The sequence below is a fragment of the Alosa pseudoharengus genome, unplaced genomic scaffold, assembly GCF_046254945.1.
Source record: "Alosa pseudoharengus isolate Yale_2024_CS ecotype anadromous, Long Island Sound unplaced genomic scaffold, YU_APseudo_1.1 YU_APseudo_1.1_scf_14, whole genome shotgun sequence".
Lineage (NCBI taxonomy): Eukaryota > Metazoa > Chordata > Actinopteri > Clupeiformes > Clupeidae > Alosa > Alosa pseudoharengus.
Window position 1 is genome coordinate 34729525 of NW_027468609.1, and position 23271 is coordinate 34752795.

Below are 23271 nucleotides of genomic sequence, written 5' to 3' on the forward strand. Positions count from 1 at the left end.
CACGCGCCTATTCAATGTGGGAGCCTGCAATCTGACCCTACTGTGTAGGCTACTATTTGATGTCCGGTCAGTGACTAGGTAGATAAGTTATCAATGGATTTACATGACTATGACGTCGCCAAATGATCTTTTGGCGTCATACAACTGAAGGCCATTTAATAAAACAGCTAATTTAGTGCAATGATTGCAGGACACACCGGCAGGGAGTTGGGCTGGTTTGGTCTGAATTGCCAGCCGAAGCTCCGTAAAATGCTCAACCTGCACAAGACAAATTAAGCCAACCTCGTAAGTGCTCCATTCAAATGGACGCCTTAGTTCTGAAAAAACGGGGCTACACTCTCGGAATACATTTAGGTGAGGGGTCCTACGCTAAAGTGAAATCTGCGTACTCTGAGCGCCGGAAAATAAATGTCGCCGTTAAAATTATCAACAGAAATAAGGCACCAAAAGACTTTTTAGAGAAATTTCTGCCCCGTGAAATTGAAATGTTGGTATGCCTCAGCCACCCTAACATCGTCAAAACCTTTGAGATCTTCGAGACTTCGAATGGTAAAGTCTACATGATAATGGAGCTCGGCGTACAAGGTAACCTGCTGGAGTTCATCAAATTCCGCGGAGCAATCCCGGAAGATTTTAGTAGAAAAGTTTTTCGCCAATTGGCCGCTGCCATTAAATTCATTCACGACAAAAACATCGTCCATCGGGATCTGAAGTGTGAAAATCTTCTCTTGGATAAAGATTTCAATTTGAAAGTGGCTGATTTGGGATTTAGTCGCAAGATGAACTTTGATGATAGTGGCATCATGGTGCTGAGTAAAACTTTCTGCGGCTCTACCTCCTATGCAGCACCTGAAGTCTTGCAGGGGCATCCATACAACCCCAAAATGTACGACGTCTGGAGCATGGGTGTTGTTCTGTTCATAATGGTTTGCGGGTCGATGCCCTTCGATGATTCAAACGTAAGGAAGATGCTCAAGGCTCAAATGGAACACCGAGTGGAATTCTATCGGCCACGAAACCTCTCGTCAGAATCCAAAGCTTTGATCTACAGAATGCTGCACCCAGACCCACTGAAGAGAATCGACATGTGCAGCATCATTACACATCCATGGCTACAAGCACAGTGGAAAGTGGATGAGGGGAACAATGTACATCACGACGTATCACAACCATCCAAGGCCTGCAAAGACGGCAAAGAGGAGAGCGCGCATTCCAAGGAGCACAGAAAGGGCCCAAGGGCGGAGGTTGACGGAGAAACCGACCACCATCAGCCAGCCACTGTGAAGTGCGAGACCACTGTGAGGGCCTAACAACTGTGTGACTGAACGGTATGTCGGTATCTGGGTTTAATCAAGTCTCAAGAAAAATGTGGCCTGTGAATAATGTGACATCAACAAATACTAGATTATTTAGCTACAGGGTAATGATGACAGGTAGGCTATGCCATATTACAGACAAAACAAATTTTCACCTGTTCATTGACACCCCTTGATCAGAGTAGACAGCTGGCACTGCATGCCATAGGCTATTGTGATGAATACTGCATATGATGAAGCAAGCTGCCGTTTATTTCATCTGGTGAAAAAAATACAGCCAAAAGCTGGAGTTTTTCCACATCCCCATATTATGATGTCATTGGTCAAGAAAATTCTAGTAGTCTGTGTTTGTTGTTTTGTTCCTTAATAATAAGAACATCAACACTGAACAAAGGCGAGTACTGGTATTCTATCTGGCTCTACTGTATACTGTTCTTCTCAAAGCACTTTCTAGTGACAGCTTAGATTTTTTTTCTAGATTATCAAACAGCTTGTCTTTCTCTATCAACAGATCCATGTTAATGTCAGTTAGGCCTAACTAACAGCTGTCAGTATTGCCCTTCAGTGCAGTTAAAAATGGGATTTAATTACTTTACTTGCTGCACAGTTTTGGCATGTTATATCGGCAAATATGGAATGATTTGTTTGACACCACTAAAGTCAAGATTAAATTTGAATGAACTGTGTTAACCGATGTAGTAAACCAGTTGGAATAAAAAACTGACACGACAGACCACAATAGACCGAAAAGGTTTGGGATGCACATAACTTTACATGGACATTTAGAATGAACAGTGCACGCTGCACAGTCAATTCACTTTCACCTTGTACGTCATTTTCTTCTGCCAACACCATAATTATGTTTATGGTGTCGGAGGCTAATTCTAGGCTTCGTGCCTGCGTTACCTTTTCTTTTGTCCTACTGCCAAATCATGAATCATCTTTAAACACAGTACTGTAGGCTACTCTGTAATGCAGCTATGTTTGGTCTCTTCACCTACGTCACCTGCTCTCACTTACTGCACTACCGAATGCATTTCTTGCACAGTGAGCATCCATCCTATGTAACCAAAACAAAGAATCCTACCAACCATCAAAAATGTGTTTTTAGTCAATGGAAGGGATAGATCCTTGCAATTATGTGGCATGGTTTTATGTCACCACAGCGCTAGTCGGGACACCGGAACACCAGGGCACCTGCAACTTAGTGGGCATGTAGCCCCACTAGGCTGATATGGAATAGACTCACTGACACACACACACTGGTATGTCAGTACACACTAAATGTACACACACTAAATGTACACCACAGCAATGCGTAATGTGACCGCCAGTGACTTGTGCAATGCAGATACAGACAAATATTTGCTGTTACATTTTGTCTTTTTATTACTGCTCGGCTTTAAAGCAGCTAAAATGCTTTTAATCAATATGGTATTCAGTACCCGGACTGAAAGACCTGGTAACTAGATGTACCATATAGCGGTACATAATATGACCCAGTATAATATCTAAATAATAATGGGGGAAAAAACCACAAAACATTTCCCATATGGTTATCCTGGGCACACTTTTCTTTTTAAAAGAAACATATTTTTGCAATGTTGTTAGTAAATACAATGTACAGAGGCTTCTCTTCCTTCTGATATTTTCAATTTGCCAATTTTCATTCCTAACTTTTCATTATTTTTCATTTAGGCTGCTGACTCATTAGGTAAATATGAATTGATGGATTTGTCAGGTTAATTTATATTCAGCATATTGTTGTGTGATATTGACCTCTGAACTGAACATTAATACAGCTCTGGAAAAAATTAAGAGACCACTGCACATTTTTCTGATGTCCTACCGTTGCTGCGTGACATTCAAATGAGTTGACGGTCATATTCAAAATTGACCGTCAACTCATTTGAATGTCACTCAGCAACCGTAGGATGACATCAGAAAAATGTGCAGTGGTCTCTTAATTTTTTTTTCCAGAGCTGTAGCTTGTATCAGCAGACAAGGATGCCAAAGGATATCTCAGATGAGGACGATGTTGGAGGCATTCAGCAGTCAAAATTGGAGTGAATTCATCTGAGGTGGTTGGCAACTGGAGGAATGGTCCAGCTAAAAGTAGTCATTAAACAGTCTGTGCCTTGCAACTGAAAACAAACCCAGTCTTCATTTACGTGTAGGACAAAACATTAAGAGAAACTTTTCTGTCATTGCCTACTGGGTAAGTAGAACATCTTCAATAATCAGTTATGTAATGGAATTACATCTAGGATCTTGAAAGTCTTTGAGATATGGTTCACTGTGTGCACAAATGGTCTTATAAGTATATTTGATTTTAATTAGGGCATCCAATTTTAAAGTGTGCAATTGCATTATGGGAACCAGAACATTTGTATAATTCAGAACTGATATTGTATTTGAGCGCTACTTCTAAAAAAAGTATTTTTTTATCTCAGGTTCTCGTTCTTTGTTTGCTATTAAGTTTATTTAAGCATTACATTTCAAAATGAAAGCAAATTGAGGCCTTCTGCTCAGTGGAATGTATTAAAACTGAAAAGAGTGTATTGTTAAAGGCAGTGGACCTGAAAATTGGGGCACGTTTTAATTTACAATATATTACTACAATTTGATTCCTACATGTACTGTATCCACAGTGGTGTAAAGAATGAACTCTTTAAATGTAACTTAGCAATATAAGATTTTCTTAATAGCTCTCAAATCGTTTACATAGCAAACTATTTTGTTCACATCTGTTCATCAGTATTAATATAGCAAGGTCTAGACTTTTATCCTCTCTGTGTACAATAGTGGACCATGAAATAAGTCTGTACTATATGACTAACAAACAATAGTGAGTTATCTTTGCTGTGTTCTCTCTAAAGCGATGACTTACTGTAGGTATTCCATGTCTCAGGGGACCCAAATAAATCATATGGTGTGTGGAATGGGCCATTACCAAGTGTATTCACTCTGGAATGGAATGTGCATGGTTCATATAATACATTACCGCCACGTGATAATGGGCTATGCTTCTCTGAGTATGCACATACATACACACACACACACACACACACTATAAAAAATAATCGTGCCAAAATAGAGCCTTCTCAGCAGATTTTCTTGTGCAGTTTATTATTCTTTATTGGAAAATTAAACACACTTTAGTATAAATAGCATGGCTGTGTACAATGCTCCTCATCAAACTGTACAAGAGGCAGGCAAGTAGACAGGTAGGCAGGCTGATGGAAGGCAGAATGAAATGTATGGGGTCGGTGTGGGGGGGGGGGGGCATCACTGTGCAGCTATACCTGACCAGGCACATACATAGAGTGGGTGAAATGAATTAAAGAATCATGTGTTACTACATCGGTAAAAAAAAAATCTTTTAAATAACAAGCTTTGGGAAGGGGCTTAAAGGTACGGGTGTTGTGGGTCACACGGTGGATGGAAGACAGGCTTTGATCAGCCAATCTACTTTGACTTTCAAACAGGAGTCTAAACTGTGATTCATTATACTTTTAGGCAGAACAGTGACAGATATTTGGACTTCTTGACTGTGTATGAAATCTGTCATATGAATCGTGCTTATAATTATCATGTTTCGGTGGGCACTTCAGAGTGGATTTATGTGTGTGAGCAATTTGTGAATTGCTTCAACTTAGACAGTTGGGGCTCAAACACCTAGCTAGTTTACAGCACTTTCTTCTGTGAAAAGTACAATGGAGAAAAAAAAAGATGGTGCTGTATATTAATCACTTCAAAAAGGGAACTGCTCATTAATGAACTAATGCTCAGGTGACTTATTATAAGCAAGTCATGACAGAGATGTTATGGAGGAGAGCAAATACATGGCAGGTGTTTTTTGATTCATGACTTTAAAATTGTGAAGAGCAATTTCGGCATACTTTACTAACACTGAAGTAAAGAACATGTCAAAATATCATAAATGTCAAATGTAAAAATATAGTTATTCCCTTTAATGTATTCCATATCGTCAACCTTCATTCAATTCAAGTTAAATTTAAAGCACTTCTTAAAAGTTTGGCTTTGAGGAATACAGACCATTTTATTAGCATGTCTTCACAGAAATGGAACTGTCTTTGAAGATCGACTTTAAAAATTAAACCTGATGTGGCTCTGGAGTTGTGTGTTGTATGGAGTTCCATTAGCACAACATGTCTCTGGAGCACACTGTAATGACACACTAATACAGTACAGAAACAGAAAGAGTCACCGTAGTCACGGCAGGTGGAATTGAGTCTTTAGATACCAAAGAACATAATAAATCAGATCAGAATATAACAAATAACTGGACACGACCAGAAAACTATAGAAGACACGTAGAAAGAAGCAAGATTGGCTCTGGTGGAAAATAGCCTTAGGGTGTGAAACCAGAGGGCAAGTGATGGGAGGGGGAATTCTGACAGTGGACTGCACCACTGAATTACTAAAACTAAATAGGAGTCTGTCACTATCCACCCAGACTTCAACTGATCAGTCAGCCATCAGCTAACATGATCAAAATATAACCAAATAACTACTCCATAGTCATGAATCAGCATCATATATATAGATATAATTTTAATAGACAAGAATTTTCAATATAAATAGAAAATATAAATGTACGTAAAAATACATGTTTGCACAAAATGGTGGTGTGGAGGGGGAAGAGTGAATCTCAAGATGGCTGCTCTGCTCATGACGAGAGTGCAGATGAAGTCACCTGGATCCTCCTCACTGGTTCCTTAAAGCGTTATAGCATTCCTGATTGCTTAAAAGCCAAAAGCAGGTATCCCTTAGCCTTGTCTCATGATAGGCTTCACCATTCAAGCTTGCAATTAATTCTACCTCCTTCCCTCTCTCTTGCACACAAACACTGACACACTCAGTTAAAAACAAACACGTCCGATGTGGGATTGCTCTTACTGAACTCGTCCTCCTTTGCCACCGCACACTGCATTTATCACCGACAGACGCACACACACAGAGAGATCCAGGTCCACCCCATTCTTATGCAACAGTCATGAGTGACATATCAGCAGATGCCATATTTCTCTCTCTCTCTCTGCCTCTCGTTCACTCTCTTTCTCTTCCTCTGTCTCCCTTTCTCTCTTCTTTCCTCAGTTCCTCGGCAAAGCTCCCGCAGGAGTCACACACACTTCACAACTTTTCATTAGTTCCACTGCACGCTCTTCTCCCCTCCTTCGCCTCCTCTCCTACTCCCCTTCCCTCTCTCCAACCCCTGACTGATTGCCACGCTTTGTTCCTGATTCACATAACATAATTGGATAAAGTGCCTCTCCATACTCCATACAGATATAACGGGAGCTAAGGCAGGGGGTGGTGGTGTATATGTGTGTGTGTGTGTGTGTGTGTGTGTGTGTGTGTGTGTGTGTGTGTATCGGGGAGGGGAGGTAGCAGACACAGTGGGCTCCTCACCGGCTGTATCTGTCCTGATGCAGAGCTCGCTTCACACAGGCGCTCGCATCTCTCTGACGCTTCTCTATCTGTCTTTCTTCCTTTGGCTCCCTTTCCATTTCTCTCTCTCACCTCTATCTTACTTTTCCTTTATCTCTCCCTTGCTGCCCCACACTCTCCTTCAACTCCAACACATAATTACCACTGTTTAGGTGTAATTACCAAATTATGCATTTAACTGCAGCATTGCAGAAACAGAATAAATGTGGCTAACTAACAACAAAAAGAAGGGGGACAGAAAAGGCTATTAGAGCAGAGGAGACTCCCCTGTGCCCTGCAGGAAAACAAGGGAAGCTGAGGTTTGTTCTTCTATGCAATGATCTCTAATATAAAACCTTTTCTCGTGATTACGTCTCAGTTCTCCTGTATCGTGTTTCAATTACACAGTAAAGTGTGCCTTTGACATTTATATATTATACTCTATTTGCATCTCATCATCTGGGTATATACTGTAGCTATTTATTTTCCATTCAAAAACAGCCATTTAGAAAAAAATAATGCAAGATTCTCAGTTAAAAGTCAAGGATTGGAGCAATGGTGGCTATAATGTTTTCCTAGGAATAAATAGTCCATTGTGCTGGCTTACACTGTATGTGTGTGTATGTGTGTCTGTGTCTGTGTCTGTGTGGATAAGTGTCATTAGCTTCAAGTCCAAGGGATGTTGTAGTGACGGCAACGATAAGAAGCTTACTGTTAATAAATAAAAAAGCAGATGTTTTCCTTAATCCCTGCTCTTCAGATTCTGAGCTGTGTTCAACTACTGAGTGAATCCTAACGGAGTCCTAAAACGTGCCAGTACATACAGGTGAGCAGCTATATCCGTGTAGTCCAACGCTCCTAGAGTCAGAATAATCAGGTTCCGCTCCCAAACCGTGTTACAGAACCTCGTAGAACTTCCTGGGTGAGTCATGGAGGATGTGGAAAGAGGGCTGAACTCTGCCTTAAAGCATGAAGTCCGTGACTGTTCCATCTGCTCCATGTTCCTCCACCTCGCTCCATCTTTGACCTCTGACCCTTTGACCCTCCGACCCTGGTGTCATTCCACTGGACATACAGACTGGATGTGAGTGAAGACAGTGTGACACCAGTGACCCCTAAAGCGCCACGTTGAACTCTGTGACCAGGAAGTCTACATGGTCTCTGTCTTTGGTCTTGAAGGCCTCGGCGATGATCCGTGCAGCTTCTCGATGCTCCCGGCCCCGTAGCGACACACCGTTGACCTCCAGGATCACCTGGCCCACTTTCAGCTGACCACAGTTATGAGCCGAACCTCCCCTCTGACAACGACACACAGAGAGAGAGAGAGAGAGAGAGAGAGAGAGAGAGAGAGAGAGAAAGTTATTGAAAAAAACATTACAGCACATTTGGGTGCGTTTGACCTCTGATAAAACATTATCTGTAAAAAAAAAAATGAAAGTCGAGTGCGGGGAGTGATGTGAGCTGGGAATGGATAGAAGAGCACAAGAGAATGAGGAAGAGATGGAACCAAGAGAATGAGAGGGAGGGAGGGAAAGAGAGAGAGAAAGAGAGTGTGAAGGGTAAAAGAAAGGCAAGACACACAGAGAGGGTGAGATGGATCGATCCAGACTATTATTATGGCCTCTAATGACCTGTGGAGCTGCCCTGGTTCAACTCACTGTGTATTCCCTGCCATCCCAGCACCACGTTATTACAGTCAGTTAGATGAAGGCAGAGGACATGGGCCAGCCAGCTCTATTAGACCTTTTATTAATGCTCACCGAAGGGGAAGACAGAGAGAATGAGAGAACAAGAGTTTGTGTGTGAGAGAGAGAGAGAGGAAGAGAGATACAGACAGAGAGACAGAAAGAGTAAGAGAAAACTAAAAAAGAATGTTGATTTTGTTTGTCTCCCTTTTTATTCCTGCGCAACTCTTTATTGAGTTAGTGTGATATTTCAGGACAAACCTTCACCTCCCACTCAAGACAAACATCGGACAATTCAGGAATAGGTCCACTGCAGAACCTGGTCTTACAGGGTTCCTTTGAATTGTGTCTAAACTTAATAACAGCACAAAGACTATCAGCCTGATTCACTTCCTATGAAAACTGCAAGAGGTGTCTCGGAAAAAAAAAACTGATGTGAAATGGGATGTATGGGACATTCCTATCTCATATTGTCAGAACCATTATCAAATCTAAAACACTACATGATTTAAAATGCAAACTTTATCTTTGAGTCAAGGACAGACTCAATTCAGTTGAACTCAAGTGGCACTCTGAATTGATACATGTATATCTTAGTCATCTACAATGCCAGTGAAACAGAAATCCTGTATGCATCTTGTTTATCATGATTTGCTACTGAGGTAGAATACCACATAATCAATCACTGTGATGACACAAGATTATACACAAAAGATAAAAAGACAGGTCTGCTATTTCAGGGTCTGATTGCAATCACATCTTTATTCATTTTTCAGTCATCTGTCACCTACAATTACCCCTCCCACAAACCACTGTTATTCCTCACTGGGTGCCAAGTGGACTCTAGCATGGACACATTTCTTCCACAAACACTTCTGATGGCCATCATCTCACACCAAAGGTCTTCCATCCCACTCCTTGAAGTCCATTTGAGTCTAAAGCTTACCACACACATTTCAATGGCTCTCCATAACCACATACATCTAACTGAATAAAGAACATTATGAATATTCTGGTTTAGCCATGCGAGTGACAAGGCCATTCATTTGTGTCTATTTTGTTGGACAAACACGGCTTGGGGAATGTGTTACAGAGGCTGCCAGTGGTAGATCCAGTGGTAACCACGTTCTTGAATCAAATCCATAAATATCAAACAGAGTTCAGAGTGTGGCAAAGTCTTACAGGACACAGTTTTTCACCTCCAGCCACAGCATGAGGCTCCAGCTCGTCTCGGGTGCAAGAGGGTGGCCTATCAACATCGCACCATGCTCTCCTGGCCCATTAAAAGTTTGTGTACCGGGCTGGCCTATATAATTATGCAGCTCCCGGGCTGTCAAGCCATCCACTGAATTTAGATCAGCCAGTGGAAAAATGAATTATCATCAGAATTATCACCAATTAGCAGGGTTAGAGTCATCTCTAGTCATCTCCCACTGTACCTGATTTTAATCTGTAAAGAGATGTAAGAAATGTCAGATGACCTTTGAGATTTTCCACTGACTAAATAAATGATATCACAACAGTTTAATACTTCATCAGTAAAGGTACCGTTCCTGTAATCATTTACATTTATTAATTTAGCAGAGGACTACCACAGGATGATTTAGAACTTTAAGTACTAGTCAGTGTAGTTGAAGGAGATAGTGGTAGAAGGAAGGAGGAGAAAGAAAGAAAAGAAGTGGATGACAAGTCCATGTTAGGTGTGTTGGGTTGTTAGATGTGATAGAAGAGGAGGTATTCTCAGAAGAGTTGGGTCTTCAAGTGCTTCAAACCTTGAAGATAGAGAGAGACACCCCTGCTCTGCTAGTACTTAGTATAGGTTGTTCCGCTATCAGGGAATGGACCACAACGTTAGTTCAAAAAAGTCATGCCCAGTTTCTCGTCATGCCCAGTAATTTGCCCAGCTGATCACACCACATTGGTGAAGACCATTCCGAGCGCCTTATTTAAGCTGCCTTAGACTGCCTAGTATTTCAGCTTTCTCTGCAAGCCTTATTACAACACACCTCCACCCTATCTCCTCCTCATACATCTGACTTATCAATGTTCAGCTGTCATACGGGAATGTCAGATAGAGTTGGGTATCATCTGCGAAGCAGTCTGGCCCAGCGACATTGTGTACATGACAGAGAAGAGGCCCCAGCACCGAGCCTTGGGGCACCCGTCTTGTTCTAGTCATGATACACTGAACATTAAACATTAATCAAAGGGTATTGTCACTTAATTATATCTATCATTAGTTTCAAGGTCCATCCAGATAGCAGTTAACTGCTTACAAAAACAATATTTTTGCCTTAAATAATTCATTTAATCTCAGACTAAATATTCTCAGAATTTATTTCTGATTTAATGCAGACTATCTGTCTTCATGGTACGACCTCCCTTGAAAAGCCTCCCAAGATGCAATCCCTTATCAATCAGACCCATTAAAAGTCTGCGAGCAGTTCTTCATGATTATGCAGCAATACCAGCCAAGCCCGGAGGCTCTTTGAAACACTAGAACCAATGATGCCAACAGCGTATAGTACCAAACAGAGAACTACTTTGCATTCCTGATTCCCCTCCGGTTAGCAGCTTCCAAACGTGGAAGGCAGAAGACTGATTAATAAATAAAGAGATAAAAATGTCCATGGGGGAAAACAAAAAGATAGCCGGGTTCTATCACCTGCTATGATGGCATTTTGTTGTTGGATTTCCATTACAGATGAGGGGAGGTATTTAATTCCCCTGTCAGAGGTAGGAGGTGGGGGGCACAGACGGTGGAATTAAAACCCACTCATGCCTGTCCACTCCTCCCTGCCTCTGCTCTCTCTCTCTCTGCATTTTCTTTTCTCTCACTAATTCCAGTCTTTCTTCCTTGTTACAACAGCACATTTCTCTCTCTCTCTCTCTCACTCCTGTCCTGTTCTGTGTTTTCCTGTGTCTCCTGCTTCCTCGCTAAGCGCTCGTCTTGGTTCTTGCGAGGCTGATTTGTAGCTGCACCAGCTGTAATCATTGTCCCTTTTGTTTTTCATTAGTCTGCCAAATCATTGGGCTTCCAATCCATTTCTCACACACACATACATACACTCACACACATGTGCACGCACACACACACACACACGCACACACACACATAAAAAAAAAAAAAACTCTCTTAATTACACACAGACACACACACACATACACACACGCACAATTGCTTTTCAGTAAATCATCATATTTGTAAAGACTAATTTCTGTATAGACTTGATTTGCCGTCATGTTCACATTACCTTTGTTCAACAAATCAACTCAAAGTAAGACTGGAAAAGCCTTTACATAATTAACATGTGATTGTTTGGTTTAATTGTTTAAATCTGAGTGTCTGAAGTGTTAACCACTACAAACAATATTCTGTGCCTTCTGAAACAACACACAGTGTATGTACACACAGTTAAGTCTTCACCCTCTGTGGTGTTTTAGACACTAGACTTGTAACCTTCAACAAATGAAATGCCTGAAGATCTGGATAGTAAATGGAAACCACAGAACATCCTTCCACCTCTCCTCTCATTAATCATCATCTTATTAATTCCTTTTTTGACAGACATTTGATTACATTTCATTACAGCACTGACCAGACAAAACAGGAGAGCTAAACACAGCTCTGAAAGGAAAATGCAAGGACATCAATAATAGCCAACCTATTTTGGTAGACAATGACCTCTTGAGTCATTCCCATGTTGTTTTGACATACATTTTTACTCTTTCTTACTTTCATACTTTTTCTACTACCGTAAAACTCCAAATAATAGCCCGGGCTTTTATTTTCCCAAATCGCCAAACTGCACCGGTTAGTATTAGAGACAGGCGTCTATATGAGACAGGCCTTTAATTCCCTTTACACAAAACTTTTCCTCTGCAAAGATGGAAAATATTACCAAATTAATTATTTCAAACACACTGAATGTCTACCTATATGACTAAGCTATCTAATGACAATTATGGATCATCATGCATTTGGTGTTGAGGTGTTGTTCATTGAGTGAGATACAGTGAGATCCAAATAGTGGGGATAGCCAGAACAGATTAAACACTTTTTAATCAAAAGTAATTTACAAAGAGATCGTATCACACTGAAAGCATATATTTTGTCACTAGCAACCTAGCCTATATCGTCCTTTGTCAAATGCAGTTGCATTATCAGCCCTGACCAAAACCGTTCAGTAATTATTTATGCAAAAATGGAACGTGCGTAATGTTGCATTCTCCCTCCTTTTCAGCATGAATGAAACAGCATGAGAGAACATGAACCATATGCTTTCTCCCGTATTTTATTTGGCAAATTTGGCAACAGTCAGCTTACATTTCAAATCATAGCCTATTTCTTTCTCTTTATCGCCATGGCAGTACATTTAGAACAAAAAATAACGTTCGCGAACCTTTTTGTTTTGTTGCCAGCATAAAAACAAGCTTACCATAGGCCTATCCGCAAATTTTAAACACAAGGGATGAATTGAACGATGACCAAGTCGGACATATAGGCATAGCTCATATTGAAAAAAGTTATAGAATTTGGAACTTTAGCTTTTCCCCACCGCAGTCTTTTAATGCCATCTAATCATAACGTTAGCGTGCGCAGTCTGCACCATACTCAATACAAGCCCAAATCACACCAAAGATTCGCAACGAGATGAGCTGCAACATTCTATTACAGCAACTTGATGCAACATTCTAAAACCTTGCAAATGTGACTAGACATGGTGAATGCTTTGCGACGGCTTGCAACGACGTGCAGCATCTAATTCACACCCAATAAGACGTTCTAAATGGAACGCGATCATAATTAAAACAAGAAGATCTCCAGTAGATGTAAAACTACGACACGCATTGACAGTGAGATGCCGCCGCTGTTTGTAAGATCAAAATAAGACGTTCTAAATGGAACGCGATGTAATTAAGCTGTTCAGTTATTTCCCATGCGTCTTGGAGAGGTATGTGTGCTGACTGGGAACTCCTTATTGCAACGGGCTTAAAACAGACGATCTGACGGGTTTTAATACAACCAGGAACTAAAAAACAGACCAGGCGTCTATTGGAGACCGGCTTTTAACCGAAACCTGTAGCCACGCCAGGCGTTTTAAAGAGACAGGCGTCCATTTGGGACTCGGCTATTATTTGAAGTTTTACGGTAAATTTAAAAAGAGAAGTCTGGATGCCTCTGTGTTAAACAACTATAGACGTTTTATAAGTAGGATCATTAAGAAAGTTGTTTTCAATCAACTTGAACGCATCATTTTGACAAACTCCAATCAGGCCTACGAACTCACAACTGAACTGAAACAGCTGGCCGATGCAAATTGGATAAAATGGATAAAATGTCATGGAATCCCCAAGTATCAGTTCTTGGATGATGTCTGTTAATGTCTGAGGATTATAGTTATGCTGCTGATGATACACACACATCTGGCTCTCTTAACAGATGACTTCAACCCAATAGACTCACTGTGTCAATGTTTAGAGCAAACAAATAATTAGATTCCGTAAAAGACCTTTAAACAGCTGCAGCTCATTCAAAATGGTGCTGCTAGAGTTTGATCCAGGACCAAGAGAACAGAGTGTAGCTTACCAAAGTTCTAACATCTTTACACTGGCCTTCAGCTAGTTACTGAAAATATTTCAATGTGCTGCCGCTAGTCAATTCTTTAGCAGATCTACTTCATAGGTGTCCCGATATACAGAATGAATAGCCCCCTGTCAGCCAATCAGAAAATAGTATTTTTTGTCTCCGGGGTATAATAATCTATAAATCAATGAGTGGATTAGGGCCTGAATATATCTCTGAAATGTTTAAAGAATATAAATCGAGTAGAGGTCTGAGATCCATGGACTCATGGAGGTTGGCTAGTAAAGCCCAGAGTCCAAACTAAACACTATGAAGAAGCACTTATCTGCTATGCTGCACAGAAAATCTCTGAGGTGACACTGACAAAAAGGTGGGCTGGGAAAAAAATATATTCTTGTACACAATAAAAAAAAAAAGCAACCACGTTGGTATCCTGCAAGGGAGACAGAAGCACTCACCTGTATAGTGACAATGCGTGGCAGAGGCTGACGTGTGTTGGCGCCCCCCTCGATGGCGATGCCCAGTGTGCTGGCCGACTTTGCCACCGTCACCAGAGTGGACGTGGGCTCCAGTAGACCCGGCTATCAAAGCAAATGGACAGAGTGAGAGAGAAAGAGGCAGGAGCTGCAGGTGGAGAGAGTGACTGGCACAACAGCCACAACAGAGACACCACCACCTTTGCCTGGTCCAGTTGGTCAAACTGACAGACATATAAAACACAACATTGATATCCAGCCAGCTTTTGCTGTAAGACACACATATATATGTGTATATAGGTGTAGACACTGTTTTGGGCACGCCAGAGTCTATGTCTGTGGTGGAGTGTTGACTGCAGTGTGAGAGATGGGTTGTACGAGTGATTGATGAATGAGAATGAAATCAACTCAAGTGGAGTGTCAACTCACAATGACCAGGTGAACAGGAGGAGGAGGACGAGGCTAAAGAGGTAAAGAAATGAATGGGCAAACAAAGCAGAGAACGGAAAATCCAATCCAAACAAATCAAAATTAATTCAGGCTGCAGCCCTCTGAGAGCAGATTTATGTGCAGACCCCCAGATTATAGAGCTCAAACTGTGGTTCATCCTCACTGAGAATACACACACACACATATACACACTCATATCCAAACACACACACACAAACATAGTATTTTTCTTCCATGGTGATAATCATCCTTCATTCTCCGTCTTAAAAACGCTTTTTATCATTCTCCTTGGGCTCTTTTGTCCCTCGCTCTCACCGGTTTTGACGGGGCCTCCCCTGCACCCCCCGTGCCGTCTCTGGGGGCGCGCGTCCGGGCGGGGCGGGGGCTGCTCTCCTTGCTGAGGCGCCCCGACTCAGCAATGTCCACGCCGCTGTCCTCGCTTAAAGTCTGACCACTGTCTGACAGCTGTGAGAGAGTAGCACCTGTGGGGAATGGATGATGGATCAGGAGACAACTAAGACAAGGCAACCTGGGAAATGTAGTGAATTAAACGACTGCAATCTATTACATCTGTTACATATATCACATCTCCTACAGTACAAGCACCTCTGTATGCGCACACACTCACACATACACACATGCACACACTCTCTCACATGCTCACACAAACACACACACACACATACACATCTACAAATAATCTACACTCTGACAATCTATATTTTGCTGTGGCATGGATGAACTCCCTCTCGCCGAGACAAATGTAATTTTCTGACTAACTGCCTGAGACTAATGTGCAGTTTATTAGGTGCTAATGACTCCCTCAGGCCAAACAGATTCAGACTTGGAGGTTTTATGTTCCAACCGAGAGCCTGTCAGTTGAGTGTAGACATATACCAGCAGAACTGCTGGTTCCCCTACCGAGAGATGGCGAGAGAACCAAACGAGGGCTAATAAACAGCAAAAGTCCTGATTCTCCCAGCCAGATAGCCAGAGCTGGAGTAAAGAGGTCCGGATGATTAAGAACACGATTAGAAAGACTTTAGTGTCCCCGCAGTCGAGGAGCATCGTGATGAAGACCGCGGCCATAAATGTGATAAAATGTCTCCAATGAGAGGTAATAAAAGGAGGTGGTAGTGGGGTAGGGTGCTGAAAGTGTGGCGCAACACAAACCCCTCATCGGTGTAAATAAGACTTGATATTTACACCTGAGAAGGCACCTGTTGTATTAACAACTCTCAATATTGTTCATATACAATAATATACAATATTTACATCGGGATTATTAAATATTCATCCTATCCTGTTGACAGATATGTCCGATACATTGAGCTATTCGCAAACCGATGTTGTATTTACACTATCTATGTGTACATCCTCATGTGATTGGAGGACAAGTATCCAATATAACAAATAAAGCTTATTATTAAGCATCCAATATGCTTTACTGGCTTAGTCCAGTATGTCTGAGATAACTACCCCGATAGCATAGCTGAAGGAGCCTCATAGACACTCCTGCCTACATCTCTCTCAGATTAGATAGCATAGCTGAAGGAGCCTCATAGACACTCCTGCCTACATCTCTCTCAGATTAGATAGCATAGCTGAAGGAGCCTCATAGACACTCCTGCCTACATCTCTCTCAGATTAGATAGCATAACTGAAGGAGCCTCATAAACACTCCTGCCTACATCTAAAAACTCTCAGATTAGATTAGATAAGACTTCCCATTGCTGTCCCACCTCCCCACACTCATATTAACCGTGAGAGTCCCCCTCCACTGAAGCGACGGCTAAATAACGTGTCAGTGTTGCTGCTATAGGCCGGCCCTCCAGAGGAGCAGCGTCAGCAGTGCTGCCCGAGTGTGCCTGGCTCTCTGAGGTTCACTGGCATGTACAGCAGATCGATACTGGAACAAAATGGAGGATTAATTACTCCCAACTGCTTGATGGCTGCTTGTTTTTGCATCGGAAAAAGATGATCATAAACGTTTGGCATAGGCTTTTTGTCAGTCGTGTAAAGAGGACGTAGTTTCCACGGCAAGTGCTCCTGCCTTATAATGTAATGTGTGGTCTTTTTAAAACACTAAGCGATGCTTTCTATACAAGAATTGCTGGATTTATTATGCAGGAAAACCATATCCTTTTCTATATGCATCAGTGTATAAAACACTCTGCACCCATAAAGCAAAATGGACCTGATGGCGTTACAGACTACAGACCCAGTCCTCACCTCGAGCTTGTGGCAGCGGTCGCACCTCGTTGACATCAGGCTCGGCGTTGGGCCGGTGCACCTCCACCATCACAAAGTGCTGGTTGTTGGCAGGGGAGGAGGGGGAGGCCTTGTCTGGGGAGGCCGAGGGCGGAGGGGCAGAGGGAGCCGGTAGAGGCGGCGGAGGTGGGGGCGTCACGGACGGAGTCGGGGCAACAGCAGGGGGCGGTAGTGGGGGGGCTGGCGGCGGAGGAGGTGGAGGCGGAGCATGGTGTTGGTGGGACACGGCCGCCGCCGGCGTGTTTCGGCTAGGGGACTGGACGCGCGGGAACGGGCCGATGTTGTGCTGACTGACCATGGACAGCTGGGTGGTGGGGACCCCCTTTTTGGGGTGGTTTGCAGAGGTGGAGGCGGCGGAGGTGGAGGTGGATTTGTGCGGGGGCGGGCGCCTGTGGTCTTTAGCGGCCGAGCGGTGGGCAGACAGGGTGGACGAGGAGGAAGAGGAGGGGGCGGTGAAGTACAGGCCGGAGTGGGAGGACTCGGAGGAGGGCCGCTTGGTGGCCGGCTCCCTCCGGTTCGGCCTCCTCTGGACCCCTGGGGGAGGGGGAGGTTTGAAGGAGGGGGGAGAGTCGGACCTGGACTGCACCTCGTCCTATGAGGGAAGGGGGGGTAGGGGGCAAGAGAGGAGGTGTTGTCATGGTGACATTTGTTGTTTTGAGGGGCACTGAGTGACTCCTTTTGACCACTTCCAAACTAAACTGTTGTCTCTTATGCCACATCTAGGCAGCTTTAACCATGAAATGATCACAGGGTTGACTTTGAAGCTCTGTACAGTGACTTTCAACCTCTATTTAGAACTAATACTTAAAGAGTGTTTTCAGTTTCAATTCAAATTTGTAAGATTTAAGGTCCTTTATTGGAAAGGTAACTGAAGAGCAGGAATTACTATGCACTCCATGGTAATGTCTATCTACATGTGGCATTTCATTTTAGACAACAGAACATAATCTTCAGCAACAATGAACTACATAAATAAAAGTAAAATGGCAGTAAATAAGCATTTTGTAATATTTTAAAATCTGTTCCCATCAGAAGGAAAAGAAAGAAGGAAAAACATCTTAGAAGATCCAAGGATGATTAGTGAATTGGGCCTAAAGAGGGTAAGTAGATGCAACAGACAAATTGTAGTCAATAAAACACATCAGTGAGAAGAGCAGACGCTACAAAGAAGCTGAGATGGCGAGAGTCAGTCATAATTAGAGGCATTAGGCACTTAACACACTTGAATTAGCAAGAGCTCAGCAAACAAGCATCCTGCTTTTGGAATTTAGAACACAGTGATTGTCCCTGCTTTACATAAGGTCCAATCATGTATTCCCAGACAAACATGTACAAAACATGGTCACACACATACTGTAGCACACACAGACACACACACACACACACACACACACACACACACACAGACACACACACACACACACACACACACACAGGGGAAGCCACGCATCTCATTTTCATTCAGTTCACAGTTTGACTTTGCCTTGAAGAAATGCAGCAAGCCTCTCACCACAGTGTCCTGTTTAAAAAAACAAGTTTGCTACTGAGTACAAGGGGGGCCCCGACCAATTTCCAACCAAAGTAAAGAAAACAAATGCAAATAGAAAAAGATGAGTGGAAGACAGGCATGAGAGAAACCATGGCCGGAGAGGGAGAAAGAAAACAAAACAAACAAAAAGAGGAAGAAAACAAACATGAGGAACGCAGAGTGGAGTTTGGGTCTGCTGGAGGACACCATCTTACAATGCCCTCAACACTGCACACCAGAGAATGCTCAGAGAAATCAGCCTGCCTTATTGTTTTTCTTATTTGTGTGTGCATGTGTGTGTGGTGTGTGTGTGTGTGTGTGTGTGTGTGTGTGTATACAAGTGGGGAATATCATATACCTATGTGTTTTGTGTGTGTGTGTGTGTGTGTGTGTGTGTGTGTGTGTGTGTGTCTATGTGCCTATCTGTCTGTGTGTATTTGGGTACGTTTTTTAGGGCCCTCAGACTGACTGCTTCTCTTTTGTGCATCTCTCAGAAAGTCTATGAAAACAGTCGTCCCTTTTCATTTTAAGCCTTATGTATTTTAGCTCTCCTCATCTCTCTCTCTCTTCTCCTCATCTCTCTCTCTTCTCATCACCCCTCTCTCTCTCTGTCTTCTCATATCCTCTCTCTCTCTCTTCTCATATCCCCTCTCCTTTTCTTCTCATATCCTCTCTCTCTCTCTCTCCTCCTTTTTTCTCTCTCTCCTCCAGTCATCCCATCTGGCCCTGTATTTGATTTGGGCTCCACTGAAGTGATCACTCTGAATGGCCCTCTGAACAGCTAACGGCCTGGAAATGGCTTCATTCTCTGATTCTGTCCACCACTGACCCTTTTTTCTGCACTCCCTCCAGTCCACTGCAAAATGGGGGAAATTGCATCTCTAAGCCTCTCACGACCCCATCCTGATACTCCTTCAGAGACCTCTCTCTCTCTCTCTCTCTCTCTCTCTCTACTTCACTCTCTCTTTCTCAATTCCTTTTTCTCTCTCGCTCTTTCTTTCTCTCTCTCTCTCTCTCACACACACACACACACTCTTTCTCTCTCTCTGTCACCCTCCATTTCTTGGCCTTTTTTCTTTTTCCCTCTCCCTCTCCTGGTTCCTGTGTGTGTGTGTGTGTGTGTGTGTGTGTGTGTGTGTGTGTGTGTGTGTGTGTGTGTGTGTGTCGGCGGGCGGTCTGCCCTGCCGTAGCCTGTGCTGTGTGGCCTGCTTTGGGACGGCCAGTCCGGGCTCACCAGGGAGATGTCCGGCAGCAGCGCACTGACGCTCTCTGGAGGCTCTTCTCCGTTACTCTGTTGCACTGTGCTGTCATTCTGAGAGAGATGAGAGAGGGAGAGAGGGAGGAGGGAAGGGGAGAGAAAGAGAGGGAGGAGGGAAGAGAGGTGTGAGGGAGGGAGAGAGAGAGGGATGAAGAGAGGGAGAGGCAAAGGAGACAGAGAAGGAGGAAAAGAGAGTGCGAGAGAGAGAAGGAGGAGGGAAAGAAAGGAGGGAGGCAAGGTGGGAGGGAGGGAGTGTGGAAAAGGCAAATCAAAAGACAGAGAGAGGGAGAGAGAGAGAGAGTGGGAGAGAGGGACAGAGAGAGAGAGCGAGGAGAGACAGAGAGAGAGAGAGAGAGAGGAGGGACAGAGAGAGAGAGTGAGGAGACAGAGAGAGAGAGAGAGAGAGGTTTGACAGAGGCAGAAAAGAAAGGGATTGACAGAATGGGGAGGGATTTGACAGGTGGAGAAATGGCCAATGGAAAGAGAAAAAGGAAGAAACAGAGCATGGATGTTAGAAAAAGGTGATAAACAGCACCTTCCACACCTTTTGTGTGTGATGTTTATACAAGCTCTACCTATCAAAAGAGGGAAACCAAAACAGCCGTCAATCTCACTTCATTTCCCACTGGGAACATTCAGAAGATCACAGAATGGTCGCACTCAAAAAATCTTTCTTTCTTGCTTTTATTCCATTTAGCAACAGGGGTCAACGAACAAAAGTTTCGGCCTGATGGCCTTCGTCAGTGGGAACATTCCCACACAGCACCACACCGCGCATGCGCACACACACACACACACAAACGTGTGATGGGGATTCAGCAAACATGTCTTAAAAGCACGGTCATTTCACTTCATTTAAGTTGTCTAACATGGCATTACATTATACTACCTACTATGCATTGTCATGAAATTCACATGCTTCAGAGAAAGAGACGAGAAATAGATTGATAGATTGATTGACATGCAGCTTACTTAATGACATACACTGGTGTGCATAGTGATGTCTGCCCCTTAAGCTTAAAAGAAGCAGTTTTTTACAGTAATCACCACCAAGGTAAAACTTTGAAAGCCAAATGCTCTACATAGTTTCTTCCTTCCTACTCCATGCACGCATGGCTGCTCTTGACAGACAGACAAACACATACACACCCACACACCGGATCCAAGTGTGACTTAAAAAATAAGTCAACCAAACAACAGGTTGAGTCTGCACAGGGTTGTATGAGGTCTCCTAGTTTTACACACAAGCACACACACACACACACACACACACACACACACACACACACACAAAGACTCAGTGGTGCAGAGCCCAAAATCTTTTCTCAATCCAAGTATGGACTGTATTGTCCACGCTCTTATCAGTGAAGACAGGTGTGTGTATGTGTGTGGTATGTGTGCCTTTGTGTTTGTGCCTGCATGTGTGTGTGGACATTCTGCATGCCAGAGAGAGTAACTTTAGAAAGAGGAAAACAAAACACACCCACACACAAGCACAGTGCAATCCAGCAGCAACAGCAGGAGGCCCCACAGCATTATCCACTCAGGTTATATACTGGTAGGAATGTGTGTGTGTGTTTGTGTGTGTGTGTGTATCCTACCTCCATCATATCTATCAACCACAGCAGCCTTTCCTGGGCAGTTCAATTAAGAGTGGACAGAGACGGAGAGACAGCAAGAGAGAGACAGAGTGTGTGTGTGAGACAGAGAAAGAAAGATGGAGAGAAGGAGAGGAGGAGGAGAGAGAGAGAGGGAGTGGGGGGGTGGAGGAGGGCAGGGTTAGACTTAGCAGACCTGGAGATAAATGTCCAGCTCCCAAGCACACCAACAGAACATTTCCTTTGGATGGATTAGCCAACACACACACACACACACACACACTACACACACACACTTAAAATGCCTACTGACCAATTTCCTTTCCCTTTTTATATATGCACATAAATGTTCCTTTTTCTGGCACCCTCCGCACACAAACACACACACACACATGCACACACACACGCACACACGAACACACACACACATACCAGTACACACACACACACACACACACACACACACACACACACACAGATCTTTGCAGAGATAAGATTTGTTCTTTGAGTGCAATTTCTCAGGAAGATCTAAACCGCGGCACAGCCTGGCAAAGATACGGTGCAGGTGAGACAGCCATACATCACAATGAACACCTGGTGCCACTTCCACCCCCATCTTTTAGGCTCAGACAGACTACACACAAAAACACACTGTGCTGGATGGGATTTTGAAACTTTTTGTCTGTTTTCTGCCGAGAATGTTTTGAAAAAAGCCGAGGCTGGTGGAATCAAATAAGACCTTTTCTTGGTGTACAGGTGATCTATAGCTCTGATACTATAAAAGTAAACATAAATATTTGGTTCTATCTATGTGTGTGCACAAGCATGTCTGAGTTGTGTGTGTGTGTGTGTGTTAGTGTATTTTTGTGCATCCTCTATACATATTTTGACCGTGTGTGTGTGTGTGTGTGCGTGTGTGTGTGTGTGTGCGTGCGTGTGTGTGTGCGTGAGTGTGTGTATGTATGACTACGTGTGTGTGTGTGTGTGCTCACCCTTGCTGAGCTGAGTGTGGTGTTAGTCATGAAGCTGGCCGATGAGGACGCCAGTGTGTCTGGATAGGACACCATGGAGCAGGAGTCCGGCTGGAGGGCGGCCGCCCCGGGTCCACCCTGCCGGGCCTTCAGGGCATCGATCTCCCGCCGCAGCACCATCCCGTCGAAACGCTCCAAGTCCTGGGGAGACACCAGGCCTCGCACCTCCGACAGCAGCGAGAACTGAGACACACATGTGACAATGTATTCATTAGCCACTGTATGTGTGTGTGTGTGTGTGTGTGTGTGTGTGTGTGTGTGTGTGTGTGTGTGTGTCGTGTGTGTCTGTGTGTGAGACCACTGCAACGTGTGGCCTGACTGGAACAGTGTACAACTCAGTCCCCCAGCAATTCACAGAGCAAGGGTTGTACAAATGCACATAGAAAACCGACAGCTTTAAGACCATGAGGAGAATTCTATGTTTGGAACATGAGCATACTTCAGAAGTAGTGTTTTTTCATAACTCTGCCATAAAGTCCAGCAGGGTGCAAGGGAGAAGAGGAAACTTGGCAGGGCTGGGGCCCTTTTTAATCTTTCTGTGCCTTTAATGCTTTCGGTAAATCAAAAATTTATATCCGCTTTACCTGGCTCTACATCAACAGAGAGAGAGAGAGAGA

The 23271-nt window shown here is 43.4% G+C and overlaps 2 protein-coding genes across 2 annotated transcripts in view; one reads left to right on the top strand and one right to left on the bottom strand.

Moving 5' to 3' along the window:
- Positions 1-302: 302 nt before the first annotated feature.
- On the top strand, positions 303-1310 carry LOC143122663 (testis-specific serine/threonine-protein kinase 1-like). Its single transcript, XM_076283444.1, has one exon. It carries the CDS (start codon positions 303-305, stop codon positions 1308-1310), a length of 1008 nt encoding a protein of 335 aa, XP_076139559.1.
- A 6552-nt stretch (positions 1311-7862) lies between these two features.
- whrna (whirlin a) overlaps positions 7863-23271 on the bottom strand; it is a 105296-nt gene continuing 89887 nt past the window's right edge. The window contains exons 7-14 of the mRNA XM_076283364.1: positions 22616-22837; positions 21627-21659; positions 20002-20079; positions 17467-17831; positions 17201-17376; positions 15284-15450; positions 14501-14623; positions 7863-8068 (exon numbers count right to left, since the gene is read on the bottom strand). Of these exons, the coding sequence (XP_076139479.1) occupies positions 7886-8068; positions 14501-14623; positions 15284-15450; positions 17201-17376; positions 17467-17831; positions 20002-20079; positions 21627-21659; positions 22616-22837 (1347 nt within the window). The 3' untranslated portion in view covers positions 7863-7885. The remainder of the gene's footprint in view (positions 8069-14500; positions 14624-15283; positions 15451-17200; positions 17377-17466; positions 17832-20001; positions 20080-21626; positions 21660-22615; positions 22838-23271) is intronic.